Source organism: Esox lucius, chromosome 17, assembly GCF_011004845.1.
Source record: "Esox lucius isolate fEsoLuc1 chromosome 17, fEsoLuc1.pri, whole genome shotgun sequence".
Lineage (NCBI taxonomy): Eukaryota > Metazoa > Chordata > Actinopteri > Esociformes > Esocidae > Esox > Esox lucius.
This window is the reverse complement of record NC_047585.1, coordinates 20247551-20266159: the sequence shown is the minus strand read 5'-3', so window position 1 is coordinate 20266159 and position 18609 is coordinate 20247551. Positions and strand designations below refer to the sequence as shown.

The following is an 18609-nucleotide window of genomic DNA, read 5'->3' as shown; positions in this document are numbered from 1 at the left end:
ACGTACCATAGTTTGAGAAACACTGCTCTAGGTTATGGTTAGTCAACTCCTACCCTACCTTAGTTTTCTACCTCGTCATGAACTGCACCCACCTGGTATCCCAGGTCTAAATAAGTCCCTGATTAGTGGATTGAAATGAAAAGAAAAAGAAAATGTAATAGCCCCGGGGGGTGCCGCCTGTAACCCTAGACGTTTATTCCGGAGCCACAGAGGTTCTTGTTCTACTGTGTTCTTTGGAAGGCGTCTTACATGGACCCCCATGTTTTCTGCTGCTGCCACACACTGTTAGCTACAAAAGCCCTGACCAGAAATACACCAGCACCGCAGTTAGTGTGCGTTTGTGTGTGAAAGAGAGAAAGAGTGTGAGTGACTCTGTAGGCCTACAATCTGATAAAGAGCTCAAATCATTTGGCAAACTGGTCTGTGTTGGTTCTCACTAGGTTTTATTGAAGTTGATCGGTGTTAGCGATAGAGATTAAATATGCCCCTGCTGTTTACCTGCTGGAGTGATTAATATCCTTACAAATGAATAGCGGCAAATTGCTGGGTGATATCTATCAATCCCTATTACATGTCACTAGGGTTTCTTCTGAAGTGTCCTGGTGATTTGTGGTAGGCTGTGCGACTGTACATGCCAGTGTTTTGTGTGCAACAGCAGCCTTGGCCTGGTATTATGGCCCCGTTTAGCCTGCTATTCTTCCAGCAGGCCAGCAGCGTGAATATGTGCCGGTGGCTTTTATTTTCCCATCAACTTTATTTTGGCAGGGAGACTCAATGAGACCAAGGTCGCATTTCCCAGGGAGCTCTGCATGACAAGGCCAACATGAACCTCTGAGGAGTTTTGACACTACAGTGTGTGTGTGTGTGTGTGTGTGTGTATGTACTGCGTACTGCGTGTGGAGTGCCTGGTGGCCAGTTGATCCACTGTCCAATCTGGCTGCATTAACAGGTAATAAATGTGGACTTAGGCTCAGGGCTTTTCTCACTCCCTCTCTCCCTGCGGTATCTTGTCCATTGTGCCCTGCTCTTTCTCCCTGCTGATTCAGACATCTGATTTCTATCTGCTTCCTGCTGCCTCCCTATTCCTGGCTCTGTAACCCCTCCAATATGGTCTCCGTCTGTCTCCCCACTCTGGACAGCAGAAACACCTCTATCGGCTTCATAGGAAATGGCTCTCACTTCCAAGTACTTTTTGATGTTCTGCCTTGTTCCTTCCAGGACGTGAAGAACCTCAAGGCCCTCTGTCTTGCAGACTATAGTCTGCCTTTGATTCCTTGTCTCTCTCTCTGAGATTCTTCTGTCCTCAGGCTAGCAGAATAGTCGGGTGATTCTCATCTAACCAGCTTTTAACCGTGGCAGTAGCAAATTGAGTTAGCAGATTTTTTAAGATGCATCATGGTCTTCTATCAGGCCCAGTTTATTTCAAATAGATATAAAATCATCTCCAGGATTCTGTACATTTTCACCAAATTCATCAAAATCATATTAAAACTTTAAGAATATGGCATACTTGGTCAAGTCTATATTAATAAAGCCAATATCTATATTAATGAGCCCTATACAGTGAGTGAAAAAAATATTTGATCCCCTGATGATTTTGTACGTTTGCCCACTGGCAAACAAATGACCAGTCTATAATTTTATTGATAGAATAACAGAATAACAACAAAAAAATCCAGAAAAACGCATGTCATAAAATTTTATACATTTATTAGCATTTTAATGTGTGAAATAAGTATTCGACCCCTCTGCAAAACTTGGTGGCTAAACCATACCATACCATACCATCTTCTTCCGCTTATCCGGGGCCGGGTCGCGGGGGCAGCAGTCTAAGCAGGGATGCCCAGACTTCCCTCTCCCCAGACACTTCCTCCAGCTCTTCCGGGGGGACACCGAGGCGTTCCCAGGCCAGCCGGGAGACATAGTCCCTCCAGCGTGTCCTAGGTCTTCCCCGGGGTCTCCTCCCGGTGGGACGGGACCGGAACACCTTCCCAGGAAGGCGTTCCGGAGGCATCCGAAAAAGATGCCCAAGCCACCTCAGCTGACCCCTCTCGATGTGGAGGAGCAGCGGCTCTACTCTGAACTCCTCCCGGGTGACCGAGCTTCTCACCCTATCTCTAAGGGATCGCCCGGCCACCCTGCGGAGAAAGCTCATTTCGGCCGCCTGTATCCGGGATCTTGTCCTTTCGGTCATGACCCAAAGCTCATGACCATAGGTGAGAGTAGGAACGTAGATTGACTGGTAAATCGAGAGCTTCGCCTTGCGGCTCAGCTCTTTCTTCACCACGACAGACCGATACATCGACTGCATTACTGCAGAAGCTGCACCGATCCGTCTGTCAATCTCCCGTTCCATCCTTCCCTCACTCGTGAACAAGACCCCTAGATACTTAAACTCCTCCACTTGAGGCAGGCACTCTCCACCAACCTGAAGTGGGCAAGCCACCCTGGTTGGCAATCACAGAGGTCAGACGTTTTTTGTAGTTGACCACCAGGTCCCTCTCAGGAGGGATTTTGTCCCACTCCTCTTTCCAGATCTTCTCCAAGTCATTAAGGTTTTAGAGGCTGATGTTTGGCAACTCGAACCTTCAGCTCCCTCCACAGATTTTCTATGGGATTGAGGTCTGGAGACTGGCTAGGCCACTCAAGGACCTTAATGTGCTTCTTCTTGAACCACTACTTTGTTGCCTTGGCCGTGTGTTTTGGTTTATTGTCATGCTGGAGTACCCATCCACAACCCATTTTCAATGCCCTGGCTGAGGGAAAGAGGTTCTTACCCAAGATGTGACAGTACATGGCCCAGTCCATCGTCCCTTTAATGCGGTGAAGTTGTCCTGTCCCCTTAGCAGAAAAACACCCCCAAAGCATAATTTTTCCACCTCCATGTTTGACAGTGGGGATGGTGTTCTTGGGGTTATAGGCAGCATTCCTCCTCCTCCAAACACGGCTAGTTGAGTTGATGCCAAAGAGCTTGATTTTGGTCTCATCTGACCACAACACTTTCTCCCAGTTCTACTGAATCATTCAGATGTTCATTGGCAAACGTTAGACAGGCCTGTACATGTGCTTTCTTGAGCAGGGGGACCTTGCGGGCGCTGCAGGGTTTCAGTCCTTCACGGCGTAGTGTGTCACCAATTGTTTTCTTGGTGACTATGGTCCCAGCTGCCTTGAGATCGTTGACAAGATCCTCCCGTGTAGTTCTGGGCTGATTCCTCACCGTTCTCATGATCATTGCAACTTCACGAGGTGAGATCTTGCATGGAGCCCCAGACCGAGGGAGATTGACAGTTATTTTGTGTTTCTTCCATTTGCGAATAATCGCACCAACTGTTGTCACCTTCTCACCAAGCTGCTTGGCGATGGTCTTGTATCCCATTCCAGCCTTGTGTAGGTCTACAATCTTATCCCTGACATCCTTGGACAGCTCTTTGGTCTTGGCCATGGTGGAGGGTTTGGAATCTGATTGATTGATTGCTTCTGTGGACAGGTGTCTTTTATACAGGTAAAAAACTGAGATTAGGAGCATTCCCTTTAAGAGTGCACTCCTAATATCAGCTCGTTACTTATATAAAAGACACCTGGGAGCCAGAAATCTCTGTTTGAGAGGGGATCAAATACTTATTTCACTCATGAAAATTTTTGACCTGCATTTTTCTAGGATTTTTTTTGTTGGTAATCTGTCTCTCACTGTTCAAATAAAGCTACCATTAAAATTATAAACTGTTCATTTGTTTGTCACTGGGCAAACATACAAAATCAGCAAGGGATCAAATACCTTTTTCCCTCACTGTATACACCACTATGTGGTGATAGCATTACTGTCACCCTACTATTAGTTTTTGATGTCTTTTAAACGAGAAAACAACCAAAAAGGGGGATTTGTATTTTCTTTAGAATAGAATACTCTTTACTGTTGATGTCAAAAGGGCTTTTATGAATGTAATTGTTTTTCCAACGCCTTGTTTATGACAACTTATTTAGTAAAAAATGTTGGGGGGAAAACTGGGAAAAATTCAGAAAACCATTAGCTAAAGTGGTCTTTATTGATGTGGTCAATTATTTGCTGAATCGCGATTGCGGTATGCCATTACGTGCAGGTTGGAGCCTTTCATTACCCAATGTTTCAGGCATTATTGTTCAGGCCATTTTCTATAATTAGGATCTTCACTCTGGTAATAATAATACAATTATAATGTGTAATCACTCTGTGGGCTTTCCTCCAAATGTTTTATTATTTACTTGGAACATTGCTTACAAGTTTTTCCTTTTTTTCTTTTTCAGTAATCAGTTATTTGATCAAGTAGGCCATGTCAACAAATATGGGTATATAAATATACCCAAAGTCACAATGTAGTTTACCGTTTTAAACCCCAAATCATGGACACAAAAGCGTTGTCAGAATACCTGACCTCTGTGAATGACCCAAACTTAAGAAAATGTTATTATGTAAAGACTCAGTGAGCATTTCCTTGCTATTGAAAGAGGTTACCTGAAACATTCCTGTCTTCCAGACAATACAAGCTATGTTCACATTAGGTGAGGTGGAAACTGAGCTGCACTTTATAACATCAAAATGTATTACCATATTAGCAACAACTAATTTTCCAAAGATCACACAAAGCCACAGAGAATTTGAAAGCAAATTGGCTTATTCGATGAATGGCCATGTCTGTTAGATTGAATATCCCCAATGTACAATCACAGCCACTAACACTCCACCAGTGTCTGAGACCAAAGTGCTGGAATCTGATAAATCTTCAATCATGGAAAATAATTTGAGTGAAGATGCAAACATAATCAAAATGGAAGGTCTACTATAACTTTTTTTTGGATTAAACACACTTAAAATGGGTAGAGTTATCCAGAGATTAGGAGTTTAAGAGATTTTGATAATTACTTGAAATGTAATGAAACAAAAATTGAAAGAAATGCAACAGTCATGACAAAAACAACCAGTAAAGGGAAAAGGAAATGTAAGTACTATAGTCGGTGCTGGCTCCTGTTGTTCTGTAAAGTCGTATATAGAAAGTTAGAACCCCCCCCCCCCCCCCCCGTTCTTCTCCAACTGTGGATGCTCATCAGTATGCACAGAGCATGGCCTGACCTATTAAAGTCATTTGTCAGATTGCAGCCAACCGCAGGCCCTGCAATCAGGCTCAATTTAAATGTATTTTGACATGTGTTTTTCCTGCTGTCGAATGAGTGGCTAAGGGCTTGTGACAGCCTGAAGCTTCTCTGAATACTAATACACATCCACCCTTAAATGCAAAGGTGTCAATGCAAAGGACTGCAACCCAGTAGGGCCAATCTCTCTGTCTCAATGATAAAGTACCTGACAGTCTCTCCAAATGGGAATGTTGCACACAAACAAGCAGAGCCTTGTGACTTGCTGTCATGGGTTTAATAGGGAGGGCCATGATTCGTGGGGGACGACATGTTTGCTGGTTCTGGTTGCATGTCATTATGGCCTGTGTTTACTTAACCAAATAAGCGTTGACAGGTAAGGGAGCAACCTCACTGTGTTTCCTTTCTGTGCATATTAGGACATCTACCATTCCTTGTGTTCAGCACCCTGTCTACCGACGACTAGCTATCTCCCTATTTGACATATTAAATGAATGGGTGGCTGGGTAGCCCATTAACTGCTTGTGTTATGTCTTGGTGGTGGCAGTGGGTTGTGCCAGGCCTTGTCAAAGCTTGCCTGACGACTCACACTAATGTCTACAGTTACACTTTTGTTTCAGCCTGAGACTCACTCTATTATAAGGGGTGTTCGGGTTGGAAGCAAAGTAATGGGCAGTTGTGTCATCTGTAACCACTCAGAGGATCAAAGCCAACAACGCATTTTCTAAATGTTTCTTTGACTGAGTGCGTTCAGGGTGCTTGGCTCTGGCCCCAGACCATCAGATCCTGGGACCAATCCGACGGAACCCATCGGTTTCTGGGACCAATCCGACAGAACCCATCGGTTTCTGGGACCAATCAGGCAGAACCCATCGGTTTCTGGGACCAATCAGGCTGCGCCTTTTGGGCCTGGCTGTGTTATCATATCGGGCCAGAGTCTTGACACGCACTGGTGCCTCCCGACCCAGTCTGGTCCTGGTCCGGCACGACCCGGCCCACTGGCCACAAAGGCGGGCAGGCTTTATGGAGCTGAACACCCTGCTCTCTTCAGATGGGCGGGTATAGAAGGAAGGGGCGGGGCCGAGGGGCAGGATAAGCTCTCCAGGTATGTGCTGGCGCCTCTTTCCCTACATGTGCCGAGCACATTTGTGGCTGGGCCCGGTGAACTATGGAACATGAATACTGTGGCGCTGCCTGGAACAGTCTGGAAGGAAATAACAACTTGTTCTTTTGCAATCTCTATTTGTTTCTCATTCTTCTTCCCTCGTGTAAACACCTTACCCTATCCAGTGGAGTCATGAGTAACCATCTGATGAGTTATCTGTCGATTCAGTCCCCTTTTAATGCTGCCCACATCATTTAGGTCCTCGTCAGTCACTCGGTTTATCATCCCAGTTCAGTTATCTGACCGTTTAACTGTCTGAGGTGATACACAGTTGGAATGTGCACATTGGACACACACACACAGCTCCTCTGCCAGAGGTGTTGAACCTGGGCTTAAATCAGCGCTTTCTCAGAAGCCATCTCTCTAGCGGCAGCAGTCTGGAATGGTTGACTTCAACCCCAACCCTAATAAAAGACAGGTGTCTGTTCTAGTGATCCTCCACGCTGGAAAGCAGTTCTCACTGCGGGCCCTGAACCAGCGCAGCTCGGGTATGTTCCTCATAACAAATCCTGTGTGTGTGCCAAGCTGAGAGAGAAACAAAGATGGAGAAAGATATCATAGTGAGAAGACGTGCTGTCTGAGCGAGCGGTCGCTAGGTTCAGCTGTTTTTTCATCCAGTGGCCTATAAAGAGCTCTCAGTCAGACCTAACCCAGCATGTGTTCCAGGCCAGAGGAGGGTCAGACTCGGACTGAGCCACTATTAGATCAGGCTGAATTTGTCTTGGTAATACTGTCCAATTGAGCTTCACAGAGTTGAGGCCAACAGGATGAATGCCTCTGTTGTTGCTAGGAGGCGTGGGGGTGACATTTTGGTGTGTGTGTTTTCATGTGTGTTACATTACTATTGACGACCGGAAGTCCTCGCAAGCACAGTATAGTAACTCGCTTTGAGTATATTTAGATTTTATCTCTATCCCTCCAACCCTCCATTTCTCCATCCCTCCATTTCTCCATCCCTCCATCTTTATCCCTCCATCTCCATCTCTATCCCTCCAACCCTCCATCTCTATCCCTCTATCTCTATCCCTCCATCCCTCCATCTTTATCCCTCCATCTCTATCCCTCCACCCCTCCATCTCTATCCCTCCATCTCTGTCCCTCCACCCCTCCATCTCTATCCCTCTATCTCTATCCCTCTATGTCTATCCCTCCACCCCTCCATCTCTATCCCTCTATCTCTATCCCTCCATCTCTATCCCTCCACCCCTCCATTTCGATCCCTCCATCTCTGTCCCTCCACCCCTCCATCTCTATCCTTCCATCTCTATCCCTCCATCTCTATCCCTCCACCCCTCCATTTCGATCCCTCCATCTCTGTCTCTCCACCCCTCCATCTCTATCCCTCCATCTCTATCCCTCCATCTCTATCCCTCCACCCCTCCATTTCGATCCCTCCATCTCTGTCCCTCCACCCCTCCATCTCTTTCCCTCCACCCCTCCATCTATATCCCTCCATCTCTATCCCTTCACCCCTCCATCTCGATCCCTCCATCTCGATCCCTCCATCTCTATCCCTCCACCCCTCCATCTCGATCCGTCCATCTCTATCCCTCCACCCCTCCATCTCTATCCCTCCACCCCTCCATCTCTATCCCTCCACCCCTCCATCTATATCCCTCCATCTCGATCCCTCCATCTCTATCCCTCCACCCCTCCATCTCGATCCGTCCATCTCTATCCCTCCACCCCTCCATCTCGATCCGTCCATCTCTATCCCTCCAACCCTCCATCTCTATCCCTCCAACCCTCCATCTCTATCCCTCCAACCCTCCATCTCTATCCCTCCACCCCTCCATCTATATCCCTCCATCTCGATCCCTCCATCTCTATCCCTCCACCCCTCCATCTCGATCCGTCCATCTCTATCCCTCCACCCCTCCATCTCTATCCCTCCATCTCTATCTCTCCAACCCTCCATCTCGATCCCTCCATCTCTATCCCTCCACCCCTCCATCTCGATCCGTCCATCTCTATCCCTCCACCCCTCCATCTCGATCCGTCCATCTCTATCCCTCCAACCCTCCATCTCGATCCCTCCAACCCTCCATCTCTATCCCTCCAACCCTCCATCTCTATCCCTCCAACCCTCCATCTCTATCCCTCCATCTCTATCCCTCCACCCCTCCATCTCTATCCCTCCACCCCTCCATCTCTATCCCTCCATCTCTATCCCTCCAACCCTCCATCTCTATCCCTCCAACCCTCCATCTCTATCCCTCCACCCCTCCATCTCTATCCCTCCATCTCTATCCCTCCACCCCTCCATCTCTATCCCTCCACCCCTCCATCCCTCCAGCCATCTGTAGTCTCTCCATGGTCCACATTCTGTAAATCCTGTCGTGTTCATTTGGATGCGACATGAAGATAATCCTCACGAGGAACATTCACTTTTTCAACATATAATGCCATGGATATCAGCATGACCTTTTAGTCACAGCTCCAAAAGAACATAAATCATTTGATTGTGTACCGGGAGGATTTTTTAATGCTCCTTACCAATGTGTTTTATAGAGGCCTTTGGTCTGACATTTTCTTTTCTTTAAGACAATTTGAAGCAGTTATAAAACATGACATTTGCTGTATATTTATAACATTTCTGGTTTTCTGTATTTTCAGATTCCCTTCTCTCTTGTCCAGTTTCCACTTTGGGAGTATTTAAAGGTATGTGTCCTCTCCCCTCAGTGTCTCTGTGCTGTAATTTGTCCCTGTAATGGTGGTGCAGTAAAGTCATAATAGCCATTATGTCCTGACACATTTACAGCTGAATGGGCCCGACTCAGCATAGCGTTACAGCAGGCGAAAATTTACGCCCTCATTTAATGGCTCACACCAGCTACCACCAAATAGAGCTGCAGTTAGTCATCCTCCTTTAGCATGGTCAACCGTTTCTCTCTTCATTGTCTGGTCCTGGACACATAAAAGCTGTTTCTTTTTGAAAAGGCAGCATTTGTGAGGCTGACATCATGTGTCCGGGGACGTGGGCAGCATAACATTCCATTAACGTTCGTCCCAAAACCGGCAACGCATCGTTGATCGTCCAGGACTGGATGAAGGCGGGGGGACAATGGGACATGCAGCTGTGGGGGAGCGGGGGACGGAACTGCAACCCTCCCTCCCCCTGCCGCCGAGTAAAGACATGTCAGTTCACAAGACCCTCTTTGTCACCCTCTCAAAAGCCTTCACTCCAGGCCATCCGCACACAGCCGTTAGAGGAGGCTTCTACTGGTCCTCTCCTCCACTGGCCTGGATCAACTGCCGTCCCCCCGGAGTTCCCTGGGCTGAAAAAACACAAAAGCGTCGAAGACACGATAGAGTGAAACTTACTGGGAAAAACCCCACTTTAGCCAGAAAACGGTTGTTTTTTTTGGCTGTTTGGAAAGCTACGAGACTGGTTTATATGTGTCTGTGTGTGGCATTCGGCTGTGGGGGAGAAATGTGTTGCATTGCAGCTTTTTAATTTGTGTTTCATACGGAGCCAGCGACACAGCCAACCAGGACCAGCTGTCAGCCGACAGACAAAGCTCCTCACACGTCACCTAAACACCACAGCCAGCGCAGACATCAGTCATTCCTCCTCCACTCCGGGACGAATGGATACACAATTCTAACTTTCATCCACACAGCAATGATCGGGGGATGCCACACACATTTCGCGAGTTTGGATTTCGCCCCCTTCGTCAATCGGATTGACTCGACAGATGAATCAGACCAGTCATCAGACTCGGAGTACATGGCCTCTAACTGTCAGACCTGGTAAAATCATGCCCAGTAGCATTTTGTGTAGCTGTCATGGTTCATCACACAACACAGCTCTTTGGTGATGTGGCTATAGTGTGACAGCACACTGTGGAACCCTGTTGACACCACAAATGTTTGACTTATTATAACACTTCACACAAGTACATGCAATATGTGGACACACATGGAGGAGGATGAGGAACGGCTATTTCTATCAGCTATTTCCAGCACACACACACACACACACACACACACACACACATGCCTTTGATGTAGAAAACAAAGTCTCCCATTTAATCTAATGGAACATGCCAACCCTGTACTGCAGCGCAGACAGCTCTCCCCTGCTTTGTGTATGTGCGCGTGTGTCTGTGTGGGGGGTGGGGGGTCTACCGAAGTTTAGGTTTACACTCTTTAGGTGAGGATGTTTTGGGAAAATTGGGTGTCCTCACACCGACAATAAAGATTTTTTAGGCTTGGGGTTAAGGTTTGGGTTAAGTTGAGTAAATTGAAGGTTCGAATTTGGCTTACAATTAGGGTTTAGGTTGAGTTAGGCATTCTGAGTCAAGATTACGCATAAAAGTTAGCTTATTGAGGTTAGGTTAAGTTTGGTTCGGTTAAAGATATTACAAGGGTCAGAGTATTTCTTATATTTAGACATTAGGGGCATTTTCTTTTTTATTGTTACTATATTTTCCTTAGTTCAAATGCAATTCTGGTATGCATTATAAAGAGATTATTTTGTTATAGATTAGGCTTGCAGGGGGTTAATATTTGTAATGATTACATGCTGTTCCTTTAATTGCAGCAGCCACTCCTGTTTCATATGTTATAGTGCTTTTCAAGAAAGACCAGCAATTATCTGTTGTCCCGGGGCAGGACATGCAGCCCAACCAGACCCAGAACTGTACTGCAGAATCCACCACTACCCAACAGCACATGCTGTCATGGCCACCACTACCCAACAACACACGCTGTCATTAAATCTCAAACATGACTGATGCAGGCTGTGTATATAGCTAACGCTAATGTATTGCGTAATTAGCCGGGTTTCCAGTCCAACTGGTTTTACACCACATTTGCCCTGCTATTGCCTCCTATTAGAACATTAACAGAGTACTATGAGACAAGCTCATCCAACTCCATAAGCTCTGTGGTGAATATTGAACAAATGTTGTTTCTTCACTCTTCAGCAGCATAGCACAGACTGCAAACAGTTGTCTTGAGCTGGCTCCGTTCAGGTCCTGCTTGATTTGATTGGCCTGGGATAAGTCTTAACCTACATGGATATGAGAACGTTTCAGAGCTTAGGTGCTCTGCTCCGTACAATAGTAGAACTTCATTAGCAAGGTGTTATCTTTTGAGCTGGGGTATTCTGGGGAACTTTTACGGCACCGCTTTCATGTCTTTCCCTTTCTCAATCCCCCTCTCTTTCGTGTCCTGTAATGTGCATGGGAAAAGAGAGGATGACATCACTCCAGAGGGGAACACAGAAATAGCCACGCCGTTTGGTTCCCAGCCCCAGGGCGATTCCGATGAGGTTTGAGATGTGTTTTTAATGCGCTTGATAACTCTTCTAATCTCTCTCTCTTTCCCTCTCTCTCTCTGTCACTGTCTCTCTCTCCCTCCCCCTCTCCTTCCATCCCTCCCTTTCTCTCTCTCTTTCTCTCAGACACACTGGTCATGGAGGCAAGGTCACACGCTCTCCTCTTGGCAGGCTGCAGTGTGTGGAGCTTTTGCAGGTGCAGAGGATTATATGCTGCTTTGGGAAAGGCAGAGAAAGGGGGAGGGATGTTGGATGGTGAAGCGCAGGAATATAAAAAGTTTACCCAAGCCACATTCCTTAAGAATTCCAACTCAAGTTGCCTCAGTTGGCACAGTGTCATTCACCTGAGGCACAGACATGGAAGGAAAAGGGACGGTAAAGAGGAAACACTAGTTTGGTTGACTGTTTCTCCTGTACGTAGAGGTAGAGTTAATGTTTGACTCAGTATGCCGCTAAGTGGTCCACACATAGTGGGTCAGGTTTCAGTGCGTCAGAACAGATGGACATCGGGACTGGAGAGGAGAAGAGGAGAAGAGCAGAGAGATCAGGAGAGGGGCCCTCTGGACTGGAGAGGACGAGGAGAAGAGCAGAGAGATCAGGAGAGGGGCCCTCGGGACTGGAGAGGAGGAGGAGAAGAGCAGAGAGATCAGGAGGGGGCCTGCCCTCGGGACTGGTGCCCCTGCAGCTGTGTGACCCCTGAGCAGTGAGGCCTGAAGAGATCTCAGGCTGGGAGAAAAACAGGGAGGAGAAAAGAAGAAAAGAACAGAGAGAGTGAGAGAGACGGGGGGCGGGATTGGGGGAGAGATGGGGAGAGGGAAGGAGGAGACTGAAAGAAGGGAGAGTGATGGGGAGGGATGAAAAGAAAGAGTGTGACAGGCCAGACAGGAAGGAGATTGATGGGAGCAGGGGGCTGAAGCTCAGGACACTTGGAAGGGAAGGAGAGATGTAGTTGAGTAGAAACAAGGGAAGGAGAGATGTAGTTGAGTAGAAACAGAAGGGAAGGAGAGATGTTGGTGAGTAGAAACAGAAGGGAAGGAGAGATGTTGGTGAGTAGAAACAGAAGGGAAGGAGAGATGTTGGTGAGTAGAAACAAGGGAAGGAGAGATGTTGGTGAGTAGAAACAAGGGAAGGAGAGATGTTGGTGAGTAGAAACAAGGGAAGGAGAGATGTTGGTGAGTAGAAACAGAAGGGAAGGAGAGATGTTGGTGAGTAGAAACAGAAGGAAAGGAGAGATGTTGGTTAGTAGAAACAGAAGGAAAGGAGAGATGTTGGTTAGTAGAAACAGAAGGAAAGGAGAGATGTTGGTGAGTAGAAACAAGGAAAGGAGAGATGTTGGTGAGTAGAAACAGAAGGGAAGGAGAGATGTTGGTGAGTAGAAACAAGGGAAGGAGAGATGTTGGTGAGTAGAAACAAGGGAAGGAGAGATGTTGGTGAGTAGAAACAGAAGGAAAGGAGAGATGTTGGTTAGTAGAAACAGGAGGAAAGGAGAGATGTTGGTTAGTAGAAACAGAAGGAAAGGAGAGATGTTGATGAGTAGAAACAGAAGGGAATGAGAGATGTTGGTGAGTAGAAACAGAAGGGAAGGAGAGATGTAGTTGAGTAGAAACAGACGGGAAGGAGATATGTTGGTGAGTAGAAACAGGAGGGAAGGAGATGTTGGTGAGTAGAAACAGGAGGGAAGGAGATGTTGGTGAGTAGAAACAGAAGGGAATGAGAGATGTTGGTGAGTAGAAACAGAAGGAAAGGAGAGATGTTGGTTAGTAGAAACAGGAGGAAAGGAGAGATGTTGGTTAGTAGAAACAGAAGGAAAGGAGAGATGTTGATGAGTAGAAACAGAAGGGAATGAGAGATGTTGGTGAGTAGAAACAGAAGGGAAGGAGAGATGTAGTTGAGTAGAAACAGACGGGAAGGAGATATGTTGGTGAGTAGAAACAGGAGGGAAGGAGATGTTGGTGAGTAGAAACAGGAGGGAAGGAGATGTTGGTGAGTAGAAACAGAAGGGAATGAGAGATGCAGGTGAGTAGAAAGAGAAAAAAAAATAAAAAAGATAAATGTATGTACACCCTAAGTACTGTATGTCTCCCTCGATGAGTGCATCTGCTAAACAACTCAAATGAAAATGAGAAAGTAGGAGGAGAGATGAGAAGGAACAGAGCAAGCCAAGATGCAGAGTAAGCTCAGAGTTGACTTGATTTCCCCACACAACAGAGGACGAGAACGGATGCTCAGGTTTCACCACACTTCCCCGTATCATTTCAGGCTTTAAAGCTGAGGAAATACTCCCACTTCACAGACAGATAGAAGCACTGTCTCTTATATTATACAAAACCTCCCGCTGACATGTCAGATCCACATGCCAGAGATGAAGTTACTTAATTGACTGATTTGTGTTTATCCTTGATTGTAATGTCAATCACTTCTTATGATTTCAAGCCAGCTCTTGATTCCAAACCCGAAAGGAGTCGGTTTATAAGCTTGCATGTATACCATGGTTTTTGCGTGTATACCATAGTCATTGCATGTATACCATGGTCTTTGCATGTATTCCATAGTCTTTGCATGTATACCATGGTCTTTGCATGTATACCATGGTCTTTGCATGTATACCATGGTCTTTGCATGTATACCATGGTCTTTGCATGTATACCATGGTCTTTGCATGTATACCATGGTCTTTGCATGTATACCATGGTCTTTGCATGTATACCATGGTCTTTGCATGTATACCATGGTCTTTGCATGTATACCATTGTCTTTGCATGTAAACAATAGTCATTGCATGTATACCATGTTCTTTGAGTGTCGTCCAAGTACAGTAGAATCGAGAATATTTTATCAACAAAGAGTCTATTGCAGCTTTTGTAAAGGCTGGGCATGTAATTCTTCCCTACACTGGGAGGGAAGTTCAGTGGAAGAAGTTGGCAACCTCCTCCCAGCTAGTCAGATCCATCTTCCTCAGAACAGGGCTTGTAACAGTGGTCCGTGTCCCTGAGGCCAAGGGGAAGTTTGTTGAAAACGTTTTAACATCTCCATGTATGATATTTCCATGAGTCTCTCCCTCACTGCTCCTCAATGGCCCACATGTCCCTGTTAACACTAGTCTGAGACTGACGATGTGCAGGGATTTAACAAGACCCGTCTCAGCGTAGACACCCCTGGTACCTGTGGGATCTGGAATGTTGGCTTGGCTGTGGCCTGGGTTTGGGTTAAAGGGAATTAACAGGGTAGCAGCTCAGCTGTGCGTGGAGAGAGAGAATCAGAATTACCTTTCATCTCTGAGTACAAATACACTTGTGTATTACACTGGACAGCAATGCAAAAGCAAACAAGCTAAACATGTTACAGAGTTTATCACGCAACCGTTTGCCACACAACCGTCTTCTGTACATGCTGTCTGCCACACACGCTGTCTGCCACACACGCTGTCTGCCACACACGCTGTCTGCCACACACGCTGTCTGCCTGCCATTGACAAAACTGCAAATGTTCAAAGGATGGTCTTTCATTGTCCTCAGCACAAGGTGCACCTGTTCAATGATCATGCTGTTCATTTAGCCTCTATATATGCCACAATGTCAGGTGGATGAATTGTATTGGCAAAGGATAAATGCTCACTAACAGGGATATAAACACATTTGTGTACAACATTTAAGAGAAATAACCTTTTTGTGGTCACACAAAAATGTGTGGGGTGTTTTATTTCAGTTAATGAGACATGGGACCACCACTTTACATGTGTTTATATTTTTGTTCAGTGTGGTAACGCTGAAGCATGTCGTGTCCCAAAAATCAACAAACAGACATGTAAACACAGAAGCAGGACCCAAAACCCTGTGGCTCCCGCTGCAGAGAGAATGACACATCCATCGTGCTTCGACATGTTGTTGCTGGCTCTTTGGGGTTTCAGGCTGGGTGTCTGTGTATAAGCACTTGGTGACTGCTGATGTTAAAGGGGCTTTCTAAAGCAAATTAAACCGATAGTGGGTAGGGTTATTGCATTGAGTGTTTAGCGAAGCGGAGTGCTGACACAGTGTCGGGAATGGCGTAGAATGGGGGAAACACATCTGGAGTCTGAGGCTCTTGTATGTGCTGTATTTGTCATTCAGTTCTGCAGTTCACTCGTGCATGTTTTATCCACTGTCTGCAGGGGCAGTAGCCGCGTTAGTCACCACTCCACTGGACGTGGCTAAGACCAGGATTATGTTGGCCAAGGTAAGAACGTTACGCCAACAGAATCACCTTTAAATCACAAATCACATTAATGGAGCGCTCCGGTCACATTATCATCCATCTGAAATCTTCCAAGGGTCTAATTTAGAGCTGGATTGCAATTGTGGTTGATGCATCTTCTTAGAAGGTGGGGTGGCTTTTAGAAAAGGTTAGAAGCACTTCACAATTTCAGTGGGGTGATCATGTAACTGGAGTGCCTCATTGACATTGTGAATGTTTTACTAGCACTGGTCTGGAATCTCAACAGTGGTTGATCGAAGAATGCTTACTATAATGAAGAAAACTGAAAACAAACGGTCAGGAACACTCTCCAGGCAAACTACAAAGGCAGTACTGAAACATTACTTAGCCTCAAAAACAGAATTACCTTAAGAGTACCTAGAAGAGCCTGTAGAGTTTGGGGAAAATGTATTGTGGATGAGACAAATATTAACATGTAATAGAGAACAAAATGAACTGGCATATCACCTGACCTGTGAAATATGGAGGAGGGGGTTGTCATGTTTCTGGCATATCTGGCTGCAACTAAAACTGGCTCACTTGTCTTTGTTGATGACTTGTCTGCTCAGATCCAACCAAACGCCTCTAAACTCACAGAATTTCATCATGAGGCATGTCAGAGCCCCCTGAATAAACTGCTATATTGACCGTGGTGGTTTCACTTCCAAATGTGAAACGTTCTTGACTGGCGAAGTCTATCGCCCAATCTGAATCCAATTGAGCATGCCTTTCACATGCTGAAAACAAGACCGAAGGGAACAATCCCTGAAACAAACAGGAACTGGAGATGGCAGCTCTCAAGGCCTGGCAGAAACTCACCAGGGGAAAGTACCCAGCATCTGGTGATGTCGAAGGGTTGTAGACCTTAGCCAAGCACTGCATGCAAAGGATCTGTGACCACATATCAGACAAGACTGCTTTATTGTACATAATGTTAATCTGTCAAAAATTATTTGCACACAGAAATGGGATGAATAGTCCAAAACGTACTGTCATTTCTAAAAGGTTCGTCCGATATAGAGAAAGATTCCCACAAATGAAAGCAGACTGTCTGCACTTAATCACCATTAGTCATGGTATTATTTGAAGTCTAAAGTGCTGGAATACAGAGCTGACAAAAACAAGATTTCACTGTCCAAATACTTTTGGAGTTCACTGGATATGTTTATATTGTTTTAACACTGCTGTGTGTATGCGACTGACTGACTGTCTGTCTGATGCGTCACAGCCAGAGAGCCCCACAGTGAAGTTTCCTAATGTAGACAAAGCTCAGCAGAGACATGCTGCCATTGAGAACAGAGCAGAACCGAACAGAGCCGGGTTACTCCGGGACATTGGCGACACGCACGTTCTCTCTTGTGATCTCCACAGCCCAGCCTTGAATGGACAGGATTCTTTGGACGTGTTTGTGTGGATGTTTAATGTCGGCTGTGTTATTATCTAGACAGGCCAGAGTAGTTTCCATTGGAACAGGCGGGCCAGTCGGACCTCTCGTCTCTGAGAGAGCAGGAACAGAAGGCTAGTGTCATGGTGTTAGCCCAGTGCGCTGAGCTCCGCTGGTCCCGTGTTGCTCTCCAGGCGTTTACTCTACTAGCCCCTGTGTTTGTCTGACTGGTTAGTGTCTCGGTGTGTTTTTGTAAGTGGGGGTGTTGTGAGTTCAGGTGCACCCCTCTGTGTCCTTGGATAAGGCAGACGGTTCTGGGCTTCCTTTGTGCCCTGTGATGTTAACACTTCAGATGGTTTGATGTGGCTCTTGTGTAAAGATGGTGAAAACAATGCTGTAGAACTTGTCTAGCATTTGGCATGAACGTGTTTTAGCTGGGGTTATAGAGTCGAGGATCTTTTCTGGCTTTCGCTAATGTAAAATTAGCTGGTTGTTAGACCAAGTAATTTTAAGTGCTAAAACACAGTGTGACGTTTTCTGAGCCTCTATATAAAAGCTCCCTAATAACACTCCAAGTAGATTTTCCTTCTCTCCCTCCCCCTGGCCTGCACGCCTGTTGCACAAGCCCAGACAGGACTGAGGGCAGAGGAGTGAGGAAGGAGGGGAGGTGGTGCGTTGTAACATTAGTTTCATCCCGCTGCAGAGGAAACATATTTCCGAGGCTGCTTAGTTAGCAGAATGAAAGAGACGTGTTGTTCAGTGGCAGAGCTGAGACCCGGTCAGGTGTGGTGTTTGCCAGGACAGGGCAGGGCTAAGGTCAGGACAGGTGTGGTGTTGGCCAGGACAGGACAGGGCAGGGCTGAGGTCAGGACAGGTGTGGTGTTGGCCAGGACAGGGCAGGGCTGAGGTCAGGACAGGTGTGGTGTTGGCCAGGACAGGGCAGGGTTAAGGTCAGGACAGGTGTGGTGTAGGTTGGGACAGGGCAGGGTTAAGGTCAGGACAGGTGTGATGTAGGTTGGGACAGGGCAGATCTGAGGTCAGGACAGGTGTGGTGTTGGCTGGTCCCAGTCTAAGACTCTTCGTGGTACTATTATAACAGGTCCTAGTCTAAGTCTCTTCACTCTACTGTTATAACAGGTCCCAGTGTAAGATTCTTCGTTCTACCTACATGGATGCAACATCCATCAAGTGACAGCTTTTTAGGGGGTGTGGGTCAGAGAAATGGAGAATAGAAGAAGAGACTGATAGAATGTGCAGGTCAGCATGGGCCATTTTGAGTTGCATTTGGGACATGTAGTATTTTGGAAGGTGTTGTATTTTGGACAGAGTGCTCCTCTGAGAGATTGTGGATACCATTTGTATTTTTCTGTGTGCAACATGAAGGAAGAGGTCGTTTTACAAGCCGATGCTAACTGGCGTTAG

General features: G+C 46.3%; 1 protein-coding gene across 3 annotated transcripts in view; it reads left to right on the top strand.

The window, feature by feature from the left end:
- Window positions 1–18609, top strand: part of slc25a26 (solute carrier family 25 member 26) — a 45123-nt gene that overhangs the window by 21610 nt on the left and 4904 nt on the right. For 2 of the 3 annotated variants that reach the window (XM_034287014.1, XM_010881793.3), the window contains 3 exons: window positions 8906–8950; window positions 11700–11769; window positions 15721–15785. In XM_034287014.1, the coding sequence (XP_034142905.1) occupies window positions 8906–8950; window positions 11700–11769; window positions 15721–15785 (180 nt within the window). Of the gene's footprint in view, window positions 1–8905; window positions 8951–10862; window positions 11633–11699; window positions 11770–15720; window positions 15786–18609 lie in introns of those variants that run through there. The other variant, XM_010881794.5, reaches the window with a different exon arrangement.